Source organism: Podospora anserina, chromosome 2 (genome assembly GCF_000226545.1).
Source record: "Podospora anserina S mat+ genomic DNA chromosome 2, supercontig 2".
In the NCBI taxonomy this organism is placed as follows: Eukaryota; Fungi; Ascomycota; class Sordariomycetes; order Sordariales; family Podosporaceae; genus Podospora; species Podospora anserina.
This window is the reverse complement of record NW_001914858.1, coordinates 2,001,236-2,022,205: the sequence shown is the minus strand read 5'-3', so window position 1 is coordinate 2,022,205 and position 20,970 is coordinate 2,001,236. Positions and strand designations below refer to the sequence as shown.

Genomic DNA, 20,970 nt, shown 5'->3' with positions numbered 1-20,970 from the left:
GCCCTCCACGCGACGACCCTGCAGCTGGACTCGAACAGACAAAGCCCCTCTGGAGCTCCATCCAGCCATGGCAGACACAATGGAGTGCCCCTTTTGTGGCTGGAAGACCAAAGAGGGCGAGTATCAAATGCTGCTTGTAAGTCCCTTCCGTTTGCAGAACACAATGATATTGTCGCCGGCTTCCCATCTTTGAAGTGACCCCGACCCCAACCCCCGTAGAGCCTGCCCGCTAATTCAGGTGCGCAACGTGACAAAGCACATGGAAACGCTGCACGCTGAAGGAGAACCGCCCTTTCTTGCTGTTGCTGATCAAGACGGCACCTCCCCTTCTCCAAATAGTAATGGCACTGCCAACACGGGCAATGACGACGATCCAGGATACGTCGAGTGCCCGGTTGAAGGGTGTGGAGAATTTCTTCTTCTTAGCCAGGTGGAATATCACTTAGAACTCCATACTGCAGAGGAGACCGGCGTCCATGATCATCACCCTCCTCCACCAGACCCTATCACAGCCGTGTCAGAACCTACTGCATCATCATCACCCTTATCAAACGCTCCTGAATCAGTATCAAAATCATCTCACAAGGCCTCGGAGCCAAGTACACGCCACTCCAAGGCGATATCAGCGTGGAAAAGACTCCTGAAAATGCCTAGTTCCTCTTCATATTCACATCGTATTCTATGGCGTCGCCATGATTCTAAGACGTCTGGCGATTCCGAGAGTAAAACGCGCGGGACGCGGTTGGGTGTAAGTTCATGTCTGCATTTTAAGTAAGGAAGGAGCTCTTGTTAACATTGAAACCGAACAGAGGAAGCATCTCGGTAGATATGCGCACGAAGACCGAATGCCAGACTGGCTTGCGGACCTTTTACGGAAAAAGGGACAAGTCCAAACAGCTGGTAAGCAGTCTCAAAGCTCTCGAATTCACGCAAAACACTTAACAAAACCCCCCAGGCGTAGTCCCGGTCCTAGCCCAACTCCTCGAATCCTCCCCCTCGACCCACCGCGCCTACCTCTGCCACCCCTGCGTCCACCACATCTCCAAGCTCAAGCGCGAAGGCGGCTTCTGCGGCTACCGCAACATCCAAATGCTCTGCTCCTACCTAACCCAACCCCCCCAATCAACCACCATCCCCAACGCCCACAAGCTCGCCTCCCAAATCCCAACAATCTTCCAAATCCAAGACTACATCGAGACGGCCTGGGACAACAACATCTCCGCCACGGGCCGCGCCGAAACAGGCGGGATACGCAACACGAGAAAGTACATTGGCACCCCCGAGGCGGTGGCCATGTTTAGGTACTTGGGCGTCCCGTTTGCTGCCCAGTCGATCAAGGACAAGTCCCCCGCCAAGGCGGTCGAGATGCTGCTGAGGACGGTGGAGGAGTATTTTAGGTCAGATGACAAGGCGATAGTGAGGGGGGAGGGGGGCAAGGTGAGGTTGACGGGGTTGCCGCCGTTGTATTTTCAGCATTTGGGGCATTCGATGACTATTGTTGGGTTTGAGAGGGGGGCGGGGACGGGGGAGGGGAGGTTGTTGGTTTTCGATCCGCATTTTAAGGATTGTTATCAGGTTTTGGGGATGGTGGGGATGAACAATAACAGTAATAATGGTGGCGATGGGAAGAGGGGGGCGGGGGTGGTGCCGGTGAGGTATCCTTATCCGGATGGGGCGCTGAAGGGGTATAGGAGGGGTGGGGGGTATTTGGGGGATTTTAAAGAGTTTGAGCTTTTGAAGTGGGTTGGACTAAATTGTTGATGATGTTGATGATGATGATGGGCGCTGACGAGAAATAGGCTTCTTCCTGGGGCGGTACCTGTGGGGGGATAGGGAAGTACATAGGGCGAGTAAGACTTCTGTTCTGGGAAGATGTGTGCGGATTGCTAATGATCTGTAGGATGCTTCATGGTTACGAGACGACAGAGGAGGATACAGCGGTGGTGTGGGCAGGGTTCCGCGTTGGGAAAAAGGTGGCGGACAAGGTCGAAAAGACGCTTGAGACTCTTTTTGGTGAGATGCCGACGTACCCGGTTCACCACCAGCGGCCACGTGGAGGAGGAAGAGGAGGTAGGAGAGGAAGGAGAGGACGAGGGCATGGAGCGTACTGATGGTTATCAGTGGGACAAGCGTGTAGTCATACTGCTGTGGTATTCTTGGCTATATTTCAGGGATATCATCTCCATGAGCCAGTTTAGCCCAGATAGGTAGCGAACATGGTTCAGTAGCACTAGTTTATCACATTGCGCTTGAAACAAGAGTGCTATGCTAGGCGGTATTAGGAGGGAAAGGGGGAGATAGAAATAGAGATGGTCCAAGAGATCGAGATGGCAGCCGGGTCTTCTTGGATGCTAGAGGGCCTTATCAGACATGTAGAGCTTTTGTAAAACACTTCAAGCACTGATCGTTTGGTCCGCAATGTGATTATTTTTATTTCTCAGATTTTGACTTACGCGGTCATCTCCTTGGCGAACCACTCTTGGAGCTTCGCCAAAGCTCTGCTCCGGTGAGAGATCTTGTTCTTCTCGGCCTTGTCCATCTCGGCGTATCTGTTATCCTGTCAGCTTCTTCTCACTTCCTCGTCCTCTGAAAATAAACCTACGTCTTCCCCTCATACTCAAAAATAGGATCCCAGCCAAAGTTGCTTGGCCCCCTTGCGGGCACAATCTTTCCGTGTGTGATGCCCTGGAAAAGGATGGGCTCATGTCCAGGTCCGGCAGAGTATCCGAACGTGCAAACAGCTTTGGCACCCTTGTCTTCATAGGCAAGCAACATGTTGTTGAGACCTTCGTGGCCGATAGACCCCAGGAACCACTTGATGTATGGTCCTGGGAGATCCTGCAGAGCATCGAAACAGAGGCAGGTGTCTTCTACCAAGACGGGACCGCCGACGAGTTCGGCGGCGCGGCGGCATTTGTCAATGGTTACTTCCTCGAGGGTGCCTTGGATCTCGACAAGGTCGAGGGACTGGTTTGTGACGGAGATGGCGGGCTCGAGGATGGCCTTTACCTCGGAGAGCTTGTTGGCGTTGCCGGTGATGAAGTTGACTTGGTGGCGGGCTTCGGTCATTTTGGCGGTTTGTGGGAGTCCTTGAGAGTGGAAGTGGGAAGAGAAAGAGTTTGTATGAGTGACAGGATTGGGCTGTGAGGTTGACCTGTGAGATAAATCGTTACTCATACGCTGTATTCTTAACCTGTAAATACAGTTCTCATTGTTTTATATGCATCTACGCCGAATGACAGCATCCCTTCTTGGCCTGAGTCACAGGGATGATTGGTGGATATCGCTATAAAAGAGGAGGACCCCTGGCCCCTGGTCTCATCTTTGAACTTGGAAGCAGATCGAGGCCCCACCTTCCCCTCCACCCCGCCGCCGAAATAATTATCTGCCCCGCCATACCGTTGCGACTGTCCTCGAGAGCGAGTCCCGTCCTTCTATCAGTCCATCCATCCACTGTGTGTGCAAGTCAAGTAGCGACGTTGTGTTTGTGACTGTGTGTACTTTGCCATCTTTCCATATCTTTTTGCCGTGACATCCTCTTCTTCCTCTACACCACATCACCTACCAGTACCAGTCACCACCATGCTCGACATCAACGACTTCATTGCCGAGCGCGGCGGCAACCCCGAGAAGATCAGGGAGTCCCAGCGCAAGCGCCATGCTCCCGAGGAGGCTGTCGACGAGGTGATTGCCTTGTTCGAGGACCACCGCAAGAGTGAGTCAACTTCTAGTCTGCCCCGAATTGTACAACATGCCACAGTAGACTGATTGATCTCTTTGATCACCCATAACAGCTCAGTACGCGGCCACACAATTCAACGCCAAGATCAACGAGGTCCAGAAGCAGATCGGCCCCAAGAAGAAGGTACCATAAACCTTGAACCTCATCCAGCATCATGTTTGCGACGGCTATCTGACATGCGCGCGCACTCGCAAACAGGCCAAGGAAGATGTCACCGAACTCCTCGCGAAGAAGGCCGAGCTCGAAAAGGAAAAGAAGGACATGCTCGCCCAGGCTGCTGAGAAGCAGCAGATCTTGAACGCTAAGCTCAAGACCATCGGAAATCTTGTTCACGAGTCGGTTCCTGTGTCTAACAACGAGGACAACAACGAGGTCGTACGGACGTGGGCTCCCGAGGGCGTCACGTTTGAGAAGAAGAATGTCCTTTCTCGTGAGAAACACCGCAGGTCTATGGTTGGAAAGAAGCAATGACTAAGACATGACGTTGGACAGACCACGAAGTTCTCGAGAAGCTCGACGGATACGACCCAGTCAGAGGTGTCAAGGTTGTTGGCCATCGTGGTTACTTCCTCAAGAAGTGGGGCCTCTTCTTGAACCAGTACGTATTCGACACTCTTTTCGAAACTGCAGAGAGGATACTGACGGGAGACAAACAGGGCTATCATCAACTATGGTCTCGAGTTCTTGGACCAGAAGGACTACATCGCTCTTGGCACTCCTATGCTCATGCTTAAGGAGCAAATGGCCAAGACCGCTCAGCTCTCACAGTTAGTTCACCTTCTGGACTGACGATAGAGATTAAATGCTAACGTTGGTTCAGATTCGACGAGGAGCTGTACAAGGTCACTGGCGACCAAGCTGACAAGTACCTGATCGCTGTGAGTAGCCCCTTTTTACCCCTATTTCTTGCACTTGTATCACCGTGACATTCGATGAGAATACCTTGGCATACTTCTGATACCGACATCCAACAGACCTCGGAACAGCCCATCTCCGCGTTCCACAGCGACGAGTGGCTCCAATCCAAGGACCTCCCTCTCAAGTATGCCGGCTACTCGACATGCTTCCGCAAGGAGGCTGGTGCTGTATGTCCTTTGCCCCCGTCTATCCTGCAAAAACATTTACTCACACCCCTCTAGCACGGCAGAGATGTCTGGGGCATTTTCCGCGTCCACGAATTTACCAAGGTGGAGCAGTTCTGCCTCACGGATCCCGAGAAGTCGTGGGAGATGTTTGACCAGATGATTGCCAACTCGGAGGAGTTTTACAAGTCGCTCGGCATCCCCTACCGCGTCGTGGCCATCGTTTCCGGCGCGCTCAACAACGCCGCCTCCAAGAAGCTCGATCTTGAGGCTTGGTTCCCCCACCAAGGAGAGTTCAAGGAGCTGGTCTCGTGCTCCAACTGCACCGACTACCAGAGCAGAGACCTCGAGATCCGCTTCGGCGTCAAGAAACAGACCGAGATCAAGAAGACCTATGTCCACGCCCTCAACTCTACGCTTACCGCCACCACGAGAACTATTTGCGCCATTTTGGAAAACTTCCAGACTGAGGATGTAAGTTTTTGACCTGGGGGGAGTGTGTTGAGTGATGTGATGTGCTGACAATGTGATTTAGGGCGTCAAAATCCCAGAGCCACTGCGCAAGTACCTTCCTGGCGCCCCTGACTTTATCCCTTTCCCTGGCAAGGCCAAGAAGGCGGAGGAGACAAAGGAGATTCCTATTCGTTAAGTGCTTTTTGGTAGAAATATAAAAAAGAGTTTGATGATGCATGGGAAGCAGGGAGTTTTGTGAGTGTGTAATGATTTGAACTGAAAAAGTATTGTTATTTGTTTTGTGTTGAAGTGAGGTGTTGACTCTTGCTTCGAGCCGGTCACTTTGAACGGCTCATCTATACATGCGTGTCACCTGTATTTCCATCTGTGACTTATCAAGCAGTCAGCCTTGATCCTTCTCTACTCATCCACCAGTCGATCATGCCCAGCATCCAGTGTCAATTTTCAGGAGGGAGAAAATATGTTCATATCAGATCCACGACACCCTTTACAGTTATTGTTTTCCTTTCTTGTCTCCTCGAGCAAACGCAGTGGGTTGAAGCAAAACCTTCAGCCCATCGCATCTAGTCGAAGAAACAAAAAAGAAAAACAACAACCGTAAAGGGTGTCGTAGATTTATTTATTTTGTGTGAAAGATATATGCATGGTAGGATCGATCCACTGTGACTTATACCGCCCGCTTCATCATACACAACATGACACAAAATAGACATCAATAAACAACCGCAAAACCCGTTCGACGTCCGCTCGTTTCTCGTTTCCCCATCCCTTTCCCGAAACATATAACCGTTGCCGACCTCGGCCGAGAAAAAGAAAACAGATGATGAAAAAAGAAAAGACAAGAAAACGTAAACCCTCCCCAGGTTCATACATCGCATATCAAATCGTGAACAAAAAAAAAAAAAAGACAAAAAACGTAGAGAACATGCCCCTGTTGAAAACGAGGGCACTTCACAACTGTGACAACCAACCCAGCGGCAAACCAGCAAAGGAACAAGACACTTTCACCATGCCCTGCTTTACTCCCTAGCCCCGCAACCAATCACCAAAACAAAAAAAAACGTTGTTGTGTCCCATTCCAGGTCCATTACCCCCTCTCCTTACTTCTCTCTCTTGGGTATCTCCGATCCATTACCCCCCACCTCTTCTCCCCTCTTCCCATCCTTCACATCAAAACACACTTACTCCCCCCCACCTCCTCCCCAGGATTCTGCGTCTTCTCAATCTGCCCAATCAACAGCTCAAACGCCTTGGCCACATTCTCATCATACCTCGCGCTCGCCTCGGTCCACGCACACTTGAACTTTTCGCAAAGCGCCTTCCCCTCTTCCGGCGTGACCTGTCGCTGCTCAGGACGAAGATCAGACTTGTTGCCCACGATGCAGATGGGGACCGAGTCCGTTCCCTATTTTTTTTTCGTCACAAGTCAGCCTAATATCCCACATTTACCCTCCAATTCTCGCAGAAAGCGATGGTATAGCCCTCACTAACGCTCGCGCAACTCACCAAATGGTTCAAAATCTTATCCCTAATCACCTGCACCATCTCAAAGCTCGGCAGGCTGCTGACCGAGTACACCAACATGTACCCGTGAATCCCAATAAAGTGCTTGCTGTTCAGGATGCTGTACTCATCCTGGCCCGCAGTGTCGACAATTTCCGTCGAATAGTCCTGCCCCTTGTACCGAATCTCTTTGCTAAAGGTGTTTTCGATGGTGGGGTAGTACGACTCGACGAAGTGCCCGTCTACGTAGCGGACCGCGAGCGAGGATTTACCTGTGGGAGAGGTGTGTTAGAGAGAGAGAGAGAGAAAGAGAGAGGGAGGGAGGGAGGGAGAGAGAGAGAGAAGAAAACTGACCGACGGAGCGGGAGCCGACAATGGCGATTTTACGCTGTTTTGTTGGGGTGTTGGCGGGCATTTTTGCGGCTTTGAGGGAGGAGAGGGGATGGGTGGTGGTGAGAGGGGGGATTAGATATTAGATTTTGTCGAAAACGTCAAGAAAATCAAATACGCTGGCTATGGTGTAGTGCGATGTGTGAAAGTGTGGTGGTGTTGTCGTAGTTGGGAGGAAATGTCAATGGTAAACTTCCTGTCAACAAGATCAGAAGCAGCAGCAGCGGCGGGAACGCGCAAGGTATAGGTATAGGTGACGTTTCCCGGTCCGGTCTCGTCTTTCCCTAAAGTGTCGCCACACTCGCGTTTCGCTTCTGGGTTTGTGGACAAATGGAAACGGATAAAGGGTGGGATGAGGAGTGCGGCCCCCTGGTTGGGAGTTTTAGGTAAAAAAAAGTTCGAGAATCTCTGGGGCCTGCTGTGATATCCACCCTTCTATCCTTGGAGAGGCGAAAGGAAAGCTGAAGACGGCCGGGTTATCCTCTAAACGATTGGCTTTCCAAGCGGGCCGTTTGGGAGATCTAAAAAAGGCTGGTTGTGGGCGGGGATATCTTGATCTCGTATATAGATAATGGTTCGGACGGATCAGCCCAAGACAAGCGGAAAGAACTGTCCGTGAAAAGGAGCAAAAGGAGAACGTTGTCTGACTTTTAGAGATGTTCTCATTGGTCCCCAACAGAGAGGAAAGTGTAAGAGAAGACCTTACACAAGGGAAGGGAAGGGACACTGGCAGTGACAGCTTCCCAATGCTGCGGGAAGCGAACTAGTCTAAGGGAGGGGAAAGAACCACCGCAACCCACTGCCACTTGCGACTGGAGGCGGGGTTCAGCGTGACTGGCATTGGTGGGGTCGTTGTGGAAGGTGATGGTTGGTGGGGCTACCGGCGTGGAGCCTGTGACGGTCGGCAGACCGGCCCAGATGCCCCGTTGCGGCTCAAGTGTCCCACTGCCAAGATCGGGGCCGTTGAATGGGATGCCTCTTTCTGACATGTGCCTCCAATTGCTATTCACCATGACGATATGTGAGCACACCGCCAAGTGTTGCGAGGTTATCATTGCTTCGTTACAATCCCTGAAAGCTGACACATTACCACAACATCCAGACGACCAGTTTTGGAAATGTGGCCTCCTCGAACGGCGCATCCTTGAGCTCCGGTTTGAGTTTTACCAGGAGCTAAACAGCCCGTTCCTTGAGAGCCGCGCTTTCAGCCTCTCTTCCATTCTCCCCCTGTATCTGAGAAAGCTTGAATAGAGCACGAGCTTGCTGTCCTTGTCCCTCGACCAGAGTCTCCGAAATCCCAACAACCTCCTCCAGCAGGTTACTAATGCCATGATGTTAGCAGAGGGTGACGGTAGTAAGCAGAAAGTTGGCACTTACACAGCTGAGCTAACGTGGCCATCCCGGTACGGCATTGAGGCTACATCGTACTGAGAGTCGCAAGTTTTGAGCCGGTTGCCCAATAAATCCGCGACGAAAGGCCAGTGCTTTTGATGCCAGCCGCAAGGCTTCGCTCGTCCGCCCCTGAGCAAGACGAATACGCGACAATAAGACCATGTCCCCTGAGAAGCGAGGATTTCCAGTGCTGAGAAAGGTCTCATCAGTGAAGTCCTTCAGGGAGGGACATCTTGCGAGCATCTCCTCCGCTTCATCCGGACGGCCCATGCGGAGAAGTAGACTCGACATATTGCTGTATGAATTGCCGATTCTGTCGCTATTCGCCTTCAGTCGGAGTCTAATGGCCTCCTGATGAGTCTCACAGGCCAAATCCAGTGCGTTCACCTCAGTATATGCCAGCGTGATGTTGTTAAGACTATAGGCAATGAAGGGATCCTCAGGTCCAAGCTCTTCCGAAGCATCACCTAGGCTGACCGAAAATTGGTCTCTTTTTTCAACATTGCTAAATGGGAAGCTGTAACACTAACTCAAGTTCATCTGATAGGAATGCAAAACTTTCGCTGAGGCCCTCAGAACCATGGATCAAGATGTCTTCTGAGATACCATCCGGGTCGAAGTAAGATAGTAAGTAGAGAAGTCGAGTGGGGTTTGCTGATAACTTTTGGAATGAGACATCCCACACAGTGCTCAGGGTACGTTCGTAGTCGCTTCTAGGAGCCTTCCGGGCGTCGATTTTGGCGGCGTAACGCTCATATAGCGGGAGGACCTCTTGCAAAGACAACTTGCGTTGAGTAACAAAACCGCCAATCTGAGCTAGCGCCAGGGGTAACCCCCCAAGGCTCCGGCTGATGTTTGAAGCATTCTGAAGATCGGCCTGTGATGCAGCGCCGATGTCAATAGCCTTGAGAAGCATCTGGTCCCCTCATCATCGCCTAATGCATTGACCTGTATATGCTGGGCTGTCGAGGCTGTTGCAACAGAGAGATCCCTTGTGGCGACAAGAATCGAGGCACTAATCGAGCCAGGCCAGGCTGTCTTCAAGGATGTGAGATCATCCGCGTTGTCGAATATGATAAGGCAAGTTGTATCTGAGCACGTCAGGGTTTCGATCCTCATGAGAAAAGAGACATGCCAAAGTCATGCTTTGCCACAAGACTAGAACCTCCCGCCGGGCCTATCGACTCCCAATGGCGGATGACTTACTTGTTGTGAGCAGCCAGCTCTTCACCTTCCACGATGCTCCAGCGGCGTCTTTGGTCTCCTCATCGGTCCCCAGCAAGCCAAGCCCACCAGCAACTGTACGAAAGCTTTGACCGATGGCAATTGCATTATCACTTGCCATCCACAGAACAGCATCAAACTTGTCCAGGCTTTGGTACGCATACTGGGTTGCGATCTGAGTTTTGCCAACACCACCCATCCCGAACAAGGCCAAGGAGTTCAATGGTGACACGGCGGCTCCAGGCTTCAGAACCTCGTCAAGCCTGCCTAGAATATCACCGCGCCCACTGAACTTGGTGTTGGCCGTGTAGGGGATGTTATTGTACCGGATACTATCACTACTGAGAGTCTGTATTTAGGTGACTTTCATCGCGTTCAAAAGCTCGAGCACTTCCTTGTATCGGCCTTCGTCTTTTTGCATCCGCAACACATCAGCCTCGCTCTCTACAGCACAAGACATGCGCTTGATACGCATCATAGTGCGCGAGAAGTCATTGCGAAAGGCCCGCCAGGAGTTCTTCCTTAGGACAAGGTGGGGATTGCTTCGAAGGAAGTAAATCGTTCGCGCGTAGAAGCAGATAACCTCACAATACACATCGACGAGGGTGCTCTGCAGTCGACGGTCGAGTGGGAGGGTCTCTTCCCAGATTTGGAAACGAGGAAGAGTAAGGCTGAGTTTCTCCAACATGTCAAGGACGTCTTGGAGAGTCTCAGAGGCCGTGCCCCTGGTATCTGGTCTGAAAACATGGTCACTACCCTATCTTTACTCACCAGCTTCAAGTACACGAGCTGGAATGGACGGCACTCACGTTGGTGTTGTTGTCATCTTCATTGATGAGAACACAGCGCGGCTCTTTGAGCAAAGAAGCGGAGGGGCTCTGACGAGGGGCTAGGGGCTACAGGAAAGGATGAAGAGAGTTATCAGCTCTGTGATGAAAAGAGGGGAGGTCAACCACACTTCCCACCCTTGTCACAAATCACCTTTAAAGGTGGCTTGAACTGCTGTTTCACACGCGCCCTCTGGTCGCCGTCTAACAAAAAACTCCCCGTTGGTTGCAACAAACCGTGTTTCCTGAAGTCATGGCCGGGTCAGGCTCAGCTGAAGGTTGCATTCAAACTGTGGTTCCAGGACGTTCAGCACAGAGATAATACATGATGGTATGTTTTGAGTACACGGTGCGACATTACAGCTGTCCGCTATTATATAGCACATGCTGTGATATCAATTGACAAAATAATAACTTCAACTTGATGTCTATCTTGCTCCAGAGATAATCTACCTCACACCATGCCCCAAAGCCTGAGAAACTTCACGGTATTCAGTACGCGTTTCCCCCTCCATATATATCTCTGAGTGTCAACACTGACCCCAGCCTTGTGATGAAATAGGGCCATCGTCACGTTCCATCACCGTGACCTTGACCGAAAAGCTCCCATCCTCCTCTGATCGCGTCTTTGATGAACTGCCATGGTACCGTTCCTGGGTGATCGAGCAGGTCCGTAGTCAGCCACGACGAATCTTCCTATGTCTGCCGGAGATTGATTTCGATGGAGATCCCGACTGGACGGGCTTCTTTCTCCTTTGGGACCAGATACCAGAACTCATCCTCCGCCCAGGGCCCAAAAGCATCAGCAGCATCACGGACACGCTCATAAGTTCCGGCACCATATCAATCCAAGACAACGACGAAGGTCCTCAGTCCGCCAAAGACCTCGTATTTTCTGTCCTCGGACGGCAAAGTGTCTGCCGCGTGGAGATTCAATGGGTCGACTGCCTACCCTGCCACCTCGAGCTCGACAGACCTTCAGGGAGGCTTTTCGTCTACCGATACCCATCATTTTGCGTCGCGAGTCTCCAGCAACACCGAGGGGTGGACGGGAATGAAGGGCGCAACAGTGTGGTATATCGCTGCGCATTCGACAGACCGGATTTGGTCCCGTGGGCAACCGAGGAGGGTGTCACAGGTCTGCTGGAGGAGGTGTTGCTTTCGTACCGTTTGATCATTGGGCAAGGTAAAAGATCAATATCTGGCATTTCGCCGGCTGCAACCTACATCTGCCACACCTCAGGGTCAAGATCAGCTCCTCGTCGAGCTCTGCGGTCGGAAGAGATTTCAGTGTCCTGTGCCGTTGACTGGGCGGGATGAGTACAATCTTGCTGGTGACTTCCCCCATCTTCGCAGCAGGATTGTCCGGTTGAACAGTTATGCAGCAGGCAAGAAACCACGCTCTCTTCGCCAGCTATGGCAGGACAGGCGGGACTCGACCGCATGGCTCGCGTTCTGGAGCGTCCTGATCTTTGGCACATCAAGCATTCTGATCGGTCTTGTGCAGATGGTCTTTCAAATCTTGCAGTATGTTGACTCTATGAAGAAAGTCGGGGACTGAATTTAGTTGGAAACCTCATGAATGAAGATTTGGAAATAGGAGATCGTTGGGTCGTGGAAGATGTTGCTGCAGAATGGGATGGTAAGGGGGCGAGAGAAGGAAAACAGGAGACTGTGCTCGAAAGGATCATACACTCCGTTCTGCCCAACTCTGGATAACACCCTCAGCTGTGGGCTCATACTCCCTCAACACTACCTTCTCGCCATCCAAGAAAGTGTTGGCATGGACAAACACAAATGGCGGAGGCTTGTTCGCCAACACCGTCTCCCGCCACTCAAGGTACTCGCCATCCACGGCTGAGAGCTCTTCATAATATGCGCGGCAGGCACTCGCGTCGGCTGTGCAGCGATACATGTGCAGCCTCAGGAGCATGCTGCCAAGAGCAACCTTGCCATGCGTGAGGATCTTGGATTGGTCCACTCGAACTCTGACGGTCTTTGCCAAGCCGTCATGGACTACCGTCACCGCCCCATTGCCATCAAGCAACAGACATTTGAGAACAGCGAAATGGGCCTATCGTATTGTTAGGAGACATACATGCGCAATTGTTTTGGAACGCCTACCCTGCTATGGGCTTGACCCCATTTCTGTGTTGTAGTTAGCACATAGTTATCGTTCACTGTTCGTCGCATAGATGCTCACACCGGTGTTAACATTGAAGTTCGAGAGGCCTCGGAGCCCATCAACATCAAGTTGCTGGTATACGTTGAAGGTGACGAATGTCCAACAATATCAGTACCCTCAAGCCGTCTTAGAGCAGTGAGAACTCGCGGTCTTCAACGCTAATCTCTGAGCTGGCTGTAAACCCAAATAACTCCAACGGCTCCGGATCGTCCATCAGATATGCTCAACGAGCTCGGCCCTGCATTCGTCAACCGTCGTGGCAAGATCAGCAAACTGACCAGTCCAAGTCTGACCCGGCTTATACCAGGTAGTGATCGACTTTCCAGTAAGCGGGCTGATAGGCGGATTGTCGATGTCAAAATTTTGCTTCCCTTCCTCGGTTTCGACCATCGTTTGTCCTGTACCATGGCCCAGCAGCTCATGGAGCACAACCCACCAATGGTACGCGGGGAACTTGTGCTTGGTAAACGTCTCTGCCTCCGAGGGGTCGATGAAAGGGTATTGTAGCGCCCTGCTCTCCGTCGCCATCCTGTTGGAAATAATGACATTCTTGAAGCCATCCTCCTGACGGATATCATTGTACTAGGACCATGCTAGCATAACATTCAGTGAGAAAAATGGACAGCCTCAATCCTCTTAACATACATTGGGCAAGTTGATCCCCGGAAAGATGATACTAGAACAGTATGCAAGAGCTTTTACTATGGTCAGCAACACACAACCCACAAGCCTTGGTTTCAATACAACTCACTGTGGATGCTCGAGAAGTCAACTCGCGGTGCCTCGTCCCGGTCCCAAATCCGTTGGGACTCCCGGTACGTGTTCAGACTGCCTGTCTGGAAGCTTTCTGCATACTTCGGGAGGAAGTCGACCTGGGTGTCGTTGGCGGCGAACTTCGCAGCCTGGGTGAGTTCGTTGCAGATGTTTTCCAACGCAGAGGAGTGGTCTCCTCGAATCAGTCGTATCACACCCTTTAGGCCTGGGGTGGGAAAGGTACGGATGCGGCTTGCGTCGTCGTCACGCTGGACCGAAGCGACAAGGACCTCAGAGTCATTTGCACTGTTGTTCACCCTTCGAATCCGGGTATTCTCGGGGAGAATAGAGTTCTGCTCAAGGATCCTCGACACCATGGCTATCTCCTCTTCTGAAACCGGGTCGCCAGGGTAGTAGCTGCTCTGCGTAGTGTCGCTCGGGAAACCGAGGCTGTAAGGCGGGAACAGCGTTGATCGATCTCGAAGGTAAACTTCTGATCCCCCGAGCCATAGTGATTGCCGACATTTGAAAGGAATGTCGCGGCGTAGGTGAGAAATTGCCGCAGCTGGTCCCTCTCCATGCCTACTTGACCAACAATTGCATCCCAGTTCGCAGAACAGGCCCGGTGAAGCTCAAGAATGAAATCGAAAATCGGGCGAGACTCTAGAGAGACTTGTTCTAGAATGATACGAGCTCCATACCAAGCGGCACTAAACAAGTCATCAGCAGGATGGAATGGCCAAAGCAGAGTGGTGGCAGACTGGGCCCTACCGTGCCTTGTGGTGCGCATATCTTTGCTCCCTTTCCGTTACACCATTGAATTGGTCCCGGATACCCAATTGGAAAATCTGAACATTGTTGACTGCCATTGCACACAGCAGAGGACTTTGGTCGCGATGATGATCCCGTCTGAAGCCGGGGGGATGACACTTCCAAAGTATTTCAGAGTAACTCACCCCCAAACAGGATTCGCTATCAGTAATACATGGACGTCTGTATCCTTTCCACCAAGTTCCTTGCTCTACCCTCGAGGCTTTGATGATCCAGCCTTCAGCTCTCGAGGCTTATCGCATTTGTTCCGTGTGGCTTGCATAAGGTATGCCTGAAGGTTTCACGTAAGCCGCCGTTTATTTGTTCGACTGCTCGATGTAATCCTACAGCCCCCATTGGTGTATTCGACATCTAAGCCTTGTACGTAAACTTGCAGTCTAGAAGCTTTTGTCTGCTTAGCTTTACACCAACGATGCTTGATTCCTTCATCAAAGTGCCAATCCAATATGGTGACCATATGTCATTAATCATTGATCTAATGGGTGCATGCAATGCCGCCTTTCATACCACACCCGCTCATTTCTTCCCCTTCTTCTTCTTCTTGTTCGCTCCACTACCACCCCCGCCGGCCTTTTCTACCTTGACAGAGCCAGCACCGCCCGCCAGCTCCAGCGTCTCCTCCTCCTTCACCACACCGCCCTGAGTGGCCTCCAGAGCCCTCTTCTTGCCCTTCTTGCCCTTGGGCCTATAAGTGCTCCTGTCACGCAGTGGCAGCCACCTCTCAGGGTCAGGCTTCTTGGTTGGGTCGTAGTTCTTGGGCAGCTTCCTCTTCCTTGGCTTCTTGGCCGGCTGTTGCTTCTCCTTTTCAGGGGCCGCGCCCTCTCCATCAAACTTCCTCTTCTTGGATTGCTGAGAAGAAGGAGGTGTGAGAAGAGCAACACCGGCGTCAATGAGCGCGCTAACATCCACACCTTGAGTGAGCTTCTCAACCGAGGGCAGTGATTCCAGGTAGGGTTCCACCTTGGCAAAATCAGTCGTGGCATAGCTGGCAACTAGACCTGCAGTGGCAGTGCGGTCCCCTGGCTGGGCCGAGAGAATCTGCTCAAAGGCCTCGCCAGCAGCTGCCAAGTCGGAAGGGTGCGAGGAGCGAAGTAACTCAATTCCAGCTGCTCTGGCGATGGATGAGCCTGCTCCTGCGGCTTCAGTCTTGCTTCTCCAGTGCGTGGCAGCCTTGGCGAGCTCGTTGCGGACATCCCTTTGCCGGTTCTGAGACCGGTAGAGAGATACAGCAAGAGCAACAAGGCCAGGCGCAAACCGGACATCAACGTGCTCGGGGGTGTTCGCCTCCTCGAGGCGTGTGAAGAATTTCTCGAGCAACAAGATTGCCGGGGGGAGTGTGCTGATTTGAATATAGAGTTGGATAATCGTGAGGAGGAGACCAATGTCGTTTGGACGCTTCTCCAGAAGAGGCAAAAGCTGGCGCACAGTCGGTTTGCCATCCCCACACTTGGTAGCAGCTGCTGCGCCGGCAACACCAAGGTCGACCTTGGAAACTGAGAGATCGGGAACTTGGGCTCCAGCAAGAAGTTTGTGCGCTCTGATCTCTTTGCCCTCAAACTTTTGGGCCTGAAGATCAATGACATTCTTGTTCCGCTGAAGGGCAGCGGTTTGGAACACAAACAACCGGTCGTTTCCTTCGATTTTTGGTAAAGCACGGGCCAAACGCTCTGCAATAAAGGGGTTCGCGGTAGCCTTGGGGAGCAGTTTATTTCCCTGCGCAATGACCTTGGTAGATGTCTCGGATACCCTGCAGTGCTAGGTTAGATAGTATGACCAGGTCGCAATAACGAGAGACTCACTCGGAGAGGTTGATGGCATTCTGCAGGCTCAAGGCCTCGTCTAGCTTCCCAAGCTTGGTAAAGACAAAGGCCTGCTGCACAAGGATTGGCACCAACTCGGCCTTCTTTTCCTCCTCGTTCAAGTCCTCGGTTGCCTCGCACAAATCCCTGGACCGTTTCAGTAGAACCGAGGCCTTGGTGTAGTCTCCCCTCGAGATGCAGATGCAAGCAGCATTGTACGCCGTCTCGAAGGCTTCCAAATCCTCCCTCGCTGGCTGCTTCTCCTCCTCTGGAACGGCCCACTCCTTTCCTTGCCATTGCAGCTGCGCATCGGCTGCGGTCAAGTTGATTCGCAGATCGTTCTCCTCGCCGTAGTTTGCTCCCTCGGTATCGTCCTTGAGATCCCGATATATCGCGGCGGCGCGTTCAAACTTTTCGTTGCGGTATGCCACTTGGCCAGCAATGTGCTTCAGGCCACGCTGGCTCTTCCCGGTGTCGACTCCAGTCTTTTGCAGCACCGCCTCGGCGCCCTCCAGGTCTCCCGTCTTATAGAGCGCATATGCTTTTTCGAAAGAGCAGTCCTTCTCGAGAGCGTCACCGCCCTCGGCAATGACTCGGAGGGCATCGTCGTAGCGGTCGAGCTTCAAGAGTGCGACCACGCGTGTGTGTTGGGCGCTGGCCAGGTCGGGGCCTTGGATCTTGTTAGAGCGAACGGCGGCAGTTGCGAGCTCGAGAGCTTCGGCATGGTCGTCGATAGACGCCTCACGGAGGAGGGAATTAAGAGCCGCGACGGCGGGGTCTGCCATGATGTCGCTGGGATGGGGTTCGTAAGGCTGTGTGACCGTTTAGGCTGCATCCAAAAGCTCGTCCAGGGTCCTCCACGGGGAGAACCGGTGTTCTCTGGCGGGTGTGCGTAATCTGGGCGGATGGCACCGTGGGCAGCGGCAAGTGGGATAGTCCGGTCTTGGCTGGGGATCTGACTGCGATACGGAGATACTGGTGCAGGGAAGACAGTGTTGGAAGCGTCGAGTGGTGCTGTCAGCTGCGGTGAGAGTGACTGTGGATGCGGGGCAGCTTCTGGTTGATTTTGGATTATTTTTGTGGGGTAGATGCTGCCAAAGTGGGGGTCATCCAGGGGAAGCTTCCCCTGACCCCCAACTTTCACTCTCACCTTCTCTCTCACCATCACATAGTCACCTCACCCTTTCAGCCAGCCTCGACATTGCCATTGGGTCGGTTAAGTCCAGGCAACAGCCACTTTGTATTAATTGTCCTCGTTGCCACACTCCGCAGTCTCTCTATGAAGCCATTTTAAGGCAATGAAGCTCAAGTTCGTGGCTTCATAAAATTCCACCAATCACTGGTTCTCGTTTCAACCGCACTCGATATTCAGACGCAGACATGCCCAAGACCCAGCAACCCGGAACTTCTCACGTAGGCAAATAGCTGTCAGGATGCTCCCCGGAACGGCACTTTTTTATTTTCCGGTCGTCTTCATCTATCTCTAGGTGTCAAGCGGACACGCCATATTGAGCAGCCCTCTCAGGTTCCTTTACTGCTTTACCCGCTTATATCCTACTGATGGGATGTGTAAACCATTTGGAAATCATAGGATTCTGCTTAGACTATATCTACGGCGAGACCCATCTCACGAGCCATGGATGAAGCAAGTGCTCATCGTTGTGGTGGTGTAGTTCACCACAGGACTTCACAATGGCTCCCTTTCTCGAACTCGCCGCTCTAGCTCTTACATTATTTACGCCAGCAATTGCATACACGGAAAAGCCTTCCATCTTCAGCTTCTCCGCGGCTGGTACCGGTTTGCAGCTTGGCGGAGCAAACCTAGCTCCCGAGATCAGAGTCGCCCCCAATGACCTACCCGGTGTGAAGCGAGTTGCCAACGATCTGGCCCTGGATTTTGGACGGGTGTTGGGTGTCAACGGAACAGTGGTGGTGGCAGATTGGAGCTCGACTATTTCCCAGAAATGGACGAAACCAATCATCTTGGTGGGAACTGTCGGGCAGTCGAGTCTCATCGACAATCTGGGGAGCACCAAGAAATTCGACACAGTCTCCATTGCCAACAAGTGGGAAACATTCGCCTACCAAGTCGTTCAGTCACCATGGGAAGGGAGCAGCTCTGTATTTGTCATTGCCGGCTCGGACCTGCGCGGTACCGCATACGGTGTGTACGACGTCTCGGAGAAAATAGGGGTATCGCCTTGGCACTACTGGGCTGATGTTCCGGCCAAGAAGAAGCAATACATCTGGGCCAACAGCGACGCTTACACTGAAGGACCGCCCTCTGTCAGATATCGAGGCATCTTCCTCAACGATGAATCGCCAGGCTTGACAGGCTGGGGCAGGACCAAGTTCACTCCAAGCCAATATGGAAGCCCTTTCGTCCTCGACTTTTACAAGCTCATCTTCGAACTGATCCTCCGGATGAAAGGCAATTATCTTTGGCCAGCGATGTGGTCCAGCATGTTCTACCTCGATGACACCAGGAACGGACCAACGGCAACTGAGTATGGCATCTTCGTGGGAACAAGTCACCACGAGCCGATGGCCCGGGCTGACAAAGAGCAAGGAAGATTTCTGAGGGGCTCTTGGGATTGGAGAAGCAACAAGGCTGGCGTCCAAGCTTTTATGCAAGAAGGTCCGACAAGGGCAAAGAACTGGAGCACGATCTACACTGTGGGTATGAGAGGTTCGGGAGATGCTGCGTCGCCTTCACTCAACTCTCAGGCCCTGGAGGAGGTCATCGCCTGGCAGCAACAAACACTGACTAAAACCATTGGGAAACCGTTATCCGAGATTCCACATGCTTGGATGATGTACAAGGTTCGTTGACCCGTTCCATTATCTGTTTTCTGTTCAAAACTATGTCTGACATCACACAGGAAGTACCTGGCTATTGGCAAAAAGGCATGAAAGTTTCAGACGATGTGACAATTGTGTGGAGTGATGATAATAGAGGAAACATTCGTCGGGTCCCCATCGGTAACGAAGGAAACAGGGTGGGAGGTACTGGCATGTACTATCACTTCGACTATGTCGGTGATCCACGAAACTACAAGTGGATCAACACTATCCAACTTCAAAAGACGTGGGAGCAAATGACACTTGCTTACGACAGCGGCGTTGACAAGCTATGGATTGCCAATGTTGGAGATCTCAAAGGATTGGTATGGTGCTCTTGAGTTATCAGACTTCCGGCCTGAGATACTAATCTTGTCTGTAGGAGTTGCCAACTGCCCACTTTATGGCTATGGCTTGGGATCGAAAAGCGTTCACTGACCTCGACAGTACCAAGAAGTGGCTCGGTGTGTGGGGTGCGCGGCAATGGGGTGAACTTGCTGGAGATACCACTGCTTCCATCATGACAAGATACGGCAAGCTCACAGCACGGATGAAGTATGAGGATCTCAGCAGGACACCCTTTGCCTTCGATACCATCAGCTACGACGAAGCCGAGCTGAATTTCAACGAATGGACTTCTCTGCTCAAGAATGCGCAAGCCGTCCATGATGCCCTGCCAAGTGACGTTAGGACGTCGTTCTGGGAAGTGGTCCTGCATCCCATCGTGGCTGGCAGAGGTGTCTATGAAATTTACACCAAGGTTGCTCTTGCTGGCACGTACAGAGGTCAGCATCGCGTCAGCGCGAACAAATTGCTCAGGGACGTGCAAGCTGCATTTTCTGCCGACCAGGCCATCACCAGGCAGTACCACAGCATCCTGAGCGGCAAATGGAACAATGTCATGGCTCAGACTCACATCGGTTACAACAACTGGCAGGAACCAGCCTCGAATTCTCTTCCGGGATTGACTTGGCTCACGACACAAGCAAAGAATGCGCTCATGGGTGTTGCGGTGCAAGGCAGCTCGGGCGCATTCCCAGGCTCTGCATCGCTCACGCTGCCTGCAGCCAGTCCATACATGGCACCTTCAGATCAACGCTGGCTTGATGTCTTTGCCCGTGACAACGGGACGTTCAGCTACCGGATCACATCCAACGCTTCTTTTGTCAGTGTGACAAACGCTCAGAATACCATCTCGACGACCTCGGGAACAACGGACATTCGTTCCCTCATCTCGGTCGATTGGTCAAAGGCCCCAGTTGGAAACACTGCAGCTTCTTTGAGCATCGCGAATCTCAACGCCACCGGCACAATGGCCACAGTTATCCTGCCCATCCAGAACAACAATGTGCCAGATGACTTCAAAGGCCACGTCGAAGCCAACAATGTCGTGTCTATCGAAGCCGAGCACTTTGCCCCTCCGCCCGCATCATCATCGGCTTACCTCGTCATCCCCGATTACGGCCGTACCCTCTCAGGCGTTAAGCTCCCGCCCAAGACTCCTTCGCAACAAGCAGGCAAGGGACATGTCCTTTCTTACCCCTTTTACACCTTCAGCACTGCTACTGCTGCGACGTTGACAGTATACCTTGCCCCATCTGAGAACGCGAATCCCAACAGCCCAAACAAGTATACCTTTGGCATTGACGGCGGCAGCCAGACGACAGTTCAAACTGTGGGAATGACAGACGGGAGCACTCAACCCCAAGGATGGTCAGACGCCGTGGTGAAGGGGTCCTATGTCAAGACGAACAATATCGGTAGATTGAACCCTGGGAAGCACGAGTTGAAGGTCTGGCTTCTGGAGCCGACCATGGTGATTACCAAGGTGGTGATTGACGTGGGTGGGTTGAAGTCGAGTTTGATGGGCCCTCCGGAGAGTGCTCAAGTCTGAGTTGTAGCTATTCGAACTCTAAAGTAACATATC

At 52.2% G+C, this 20,970-nt stretch overlaps 10 protein-coding genes across 10 annotated transcripts; 4 read left to right on the top strand and 6 right to left on the bottom strand.

The window, feature by feature from the left end:
• Window positions 1-259: 259 nt before the first annotated feature.
• On the top strand, window positions 260-1,761 carry PODANS_2_5440 (uncharacterized protein; the record flags this gene model as incomplete). The annotated part of the gene is made up of 3 exons (XM_001911269.1): window positions 260-771; window positions 827-900; window positions 956-1,761. 3 exons carry the CDS (start codon window positions 260-262, stop codon window positions 1,759-1,761), a joined length of 1,392 nt encoding a protein of 463 aa, XP_001911304.1.
• A 688-nt stretch (window positions 1,762-2,449) lies between these two features.
• Window positions 2,450-3,177, bottom strand: PODANS_2_5430 (uncharacterized protein; the record flags this gene model as incomplete). Its single annotated transcript, XM_001911268.1, has 2 exons — window positions 2,450-2,549; window positions 2,603-3,177. The coding sequence occupies 2 exons, from the start codon at window positions 3,175-3,177 to the stop codon at window positions 2,450-2,452; spliced, it is 675 nt and encodes a 224-aa protein (XP_001911303.1).
• Window positions 3,178-3,582: 405 nt separating this feature from the next.
• PODANS_2_5420 (uncharacterized protein) lies at window positions 3,583-5,473 on the top strand (the record flags this gene model as incomplete). The annotated part of the gene is made up of 9 exons (XM_001911267.1): window positions 3,583-3,715; window positions 3,795-3,865; window positions 3,941-4,172; window positions 4,235-4,340; window positions 4,399-4,509; window positions 4,563-4,620; window positions 4,717-4,827; window positions 4,882-5,298; window positions 5,360-5,473. The coding sequence occupies 9 exons, from the start codon at window positions 3,583-3,585 to the stop codon at window positions 5,471-5,473; spliced, it is 1,353 nt and encodes a 450-aa protein (XP_001911302.1).
• Window positions 5,474-6,463: 990 nt separating this feature from the next.
• On the bottom strand, window positions 6,464-7,273 carry PODANS_2_5410 (uncharacterized protein; the record flags this gene model as incomplete). Its single annotated transcript, XM_001911266.1, has 3 exons — window positions 6,464-6,643; window positions 6,748-7,073; window positions 7,156-7,273. Coding segments are annotated over 3 exons (624 nt in total), but the record flags the coding sequence as incomplete, so codon positions are not given.
• Window positions 7,274-8,577: 1,304 nt separating this feature from the next.
• PODANS_2_5400 (uncharacterized protein) lies at window positions 8,578-8,874 on the bottom strand (the record flags this gene model as incomplete). The annotated part of the gene is made up of 1 exon (XM_001911265.1): window positions 8,578-8,874. One exon carries the CDS (start codon window positions 8,872-8,874, stop codon window positions 8,578-8,580), a length of 297 nt encoding a protein of 98 aa, XP_001911300.1.
• Window positions 8,875-9,399: 525 nt separating this feature from the next.
• On the bottom strand, window positions 9,400-10,006 carry PODANS_2_5390 (uncharacterized protein; the record flags this gene model as incomplete). Its single annotated transcript, XM_001911264.1, has 2 exons — window positions 9,400-9,697; window positions 9,822-10,006. The coding sequence occupies 2 exons, from the start codon at window positions 10,004-10,006 to the stop codon at window positions 9,400-9,402; spliced, it is 483 nt and encodes a 160-aa protein (XP_001911299.1).
• Window positions 10,007-11,174: 1,168 nt separating this feature from the next.
• On the top strand, window positions 11,175-12,195 carry PODANS_2_5380 (uncharacterized protein; the record flags this gene model as incomplete). The annotated part of the gene is made up of 2 exons (XM_001911263.1): window positions 11,175-11,797; window positions 11,919-12,195. Coding segments are annotated over 2 exons (900 nt in total), but the record flags the coding sequence as incomplete, so codon positions are not given.
• A 126-nt stretch (window positions 12,196-12,321) lies between these two features.
• On the bottom strand, window positions 12,322-14,441 carry PODANS_2_5370 (uncharacterized protein; the record flags this gene model as incomplete). The annotated part of the gene is made up of 7 exons (XM_001911262.1): window positions 12,322-12,708; window positions 12,838-12,891; window positions 13,048-13,401; window positions 13,465-13,514; window positions 13,571-13,994; window positions 14,096-14,282; window positions 14,344-14,441. 7 exons carry the CDS (start codon window positions 14,439-14,441, stop codon window positions 12,322-12,324), a joined length of 1,554 nt encoding a protein of 517 aa, XP_001911297.1.
• A 478-nt stretch (window positions 14,442-14,919) lies between these two features.
• PODANS_2_5360 (uncharacterized protein) lies at window positions 14,920-16,987 on the bottom strand (the record flags this gene model as incomplete). The annotated part of the gene is made up of 2 exons (XM_001911261.1): window positions 14,920-16,150; window positions 16,203-16,987. The coding sequence occupies 2 exons, from the start codon at window positions 16,985-16,987 to the stop codon at window positions 14,920-14,922; spliced, it is 2,016 nt and encodes a 671-aa protein (XP_001911296.1).
• A 907-nt stretch (window positions 16,988-17,894) lies between these two features.
• PODANS_2_5350 (uncharacterized protein) lies at window positions 17,895-20,937 on the top strand (the record flags this gene model as incomplete). The annotated part of the gene is made up of 3 exons (XM_001911260.1): window positions 17,895-18,882; window positions 18,999-19,369; window positions 19,429-20,937. 3 exons carry the CDS (start codon window positions 17,895-17,897, stop codon window positions 20,935-20,937), a joined length of 2,868 nt encoding a protein of 955 aa, XP_001911295.1.
• Between the last annotated feature and the right edge of the window lie 33 nt (window positions 20,938-20,970).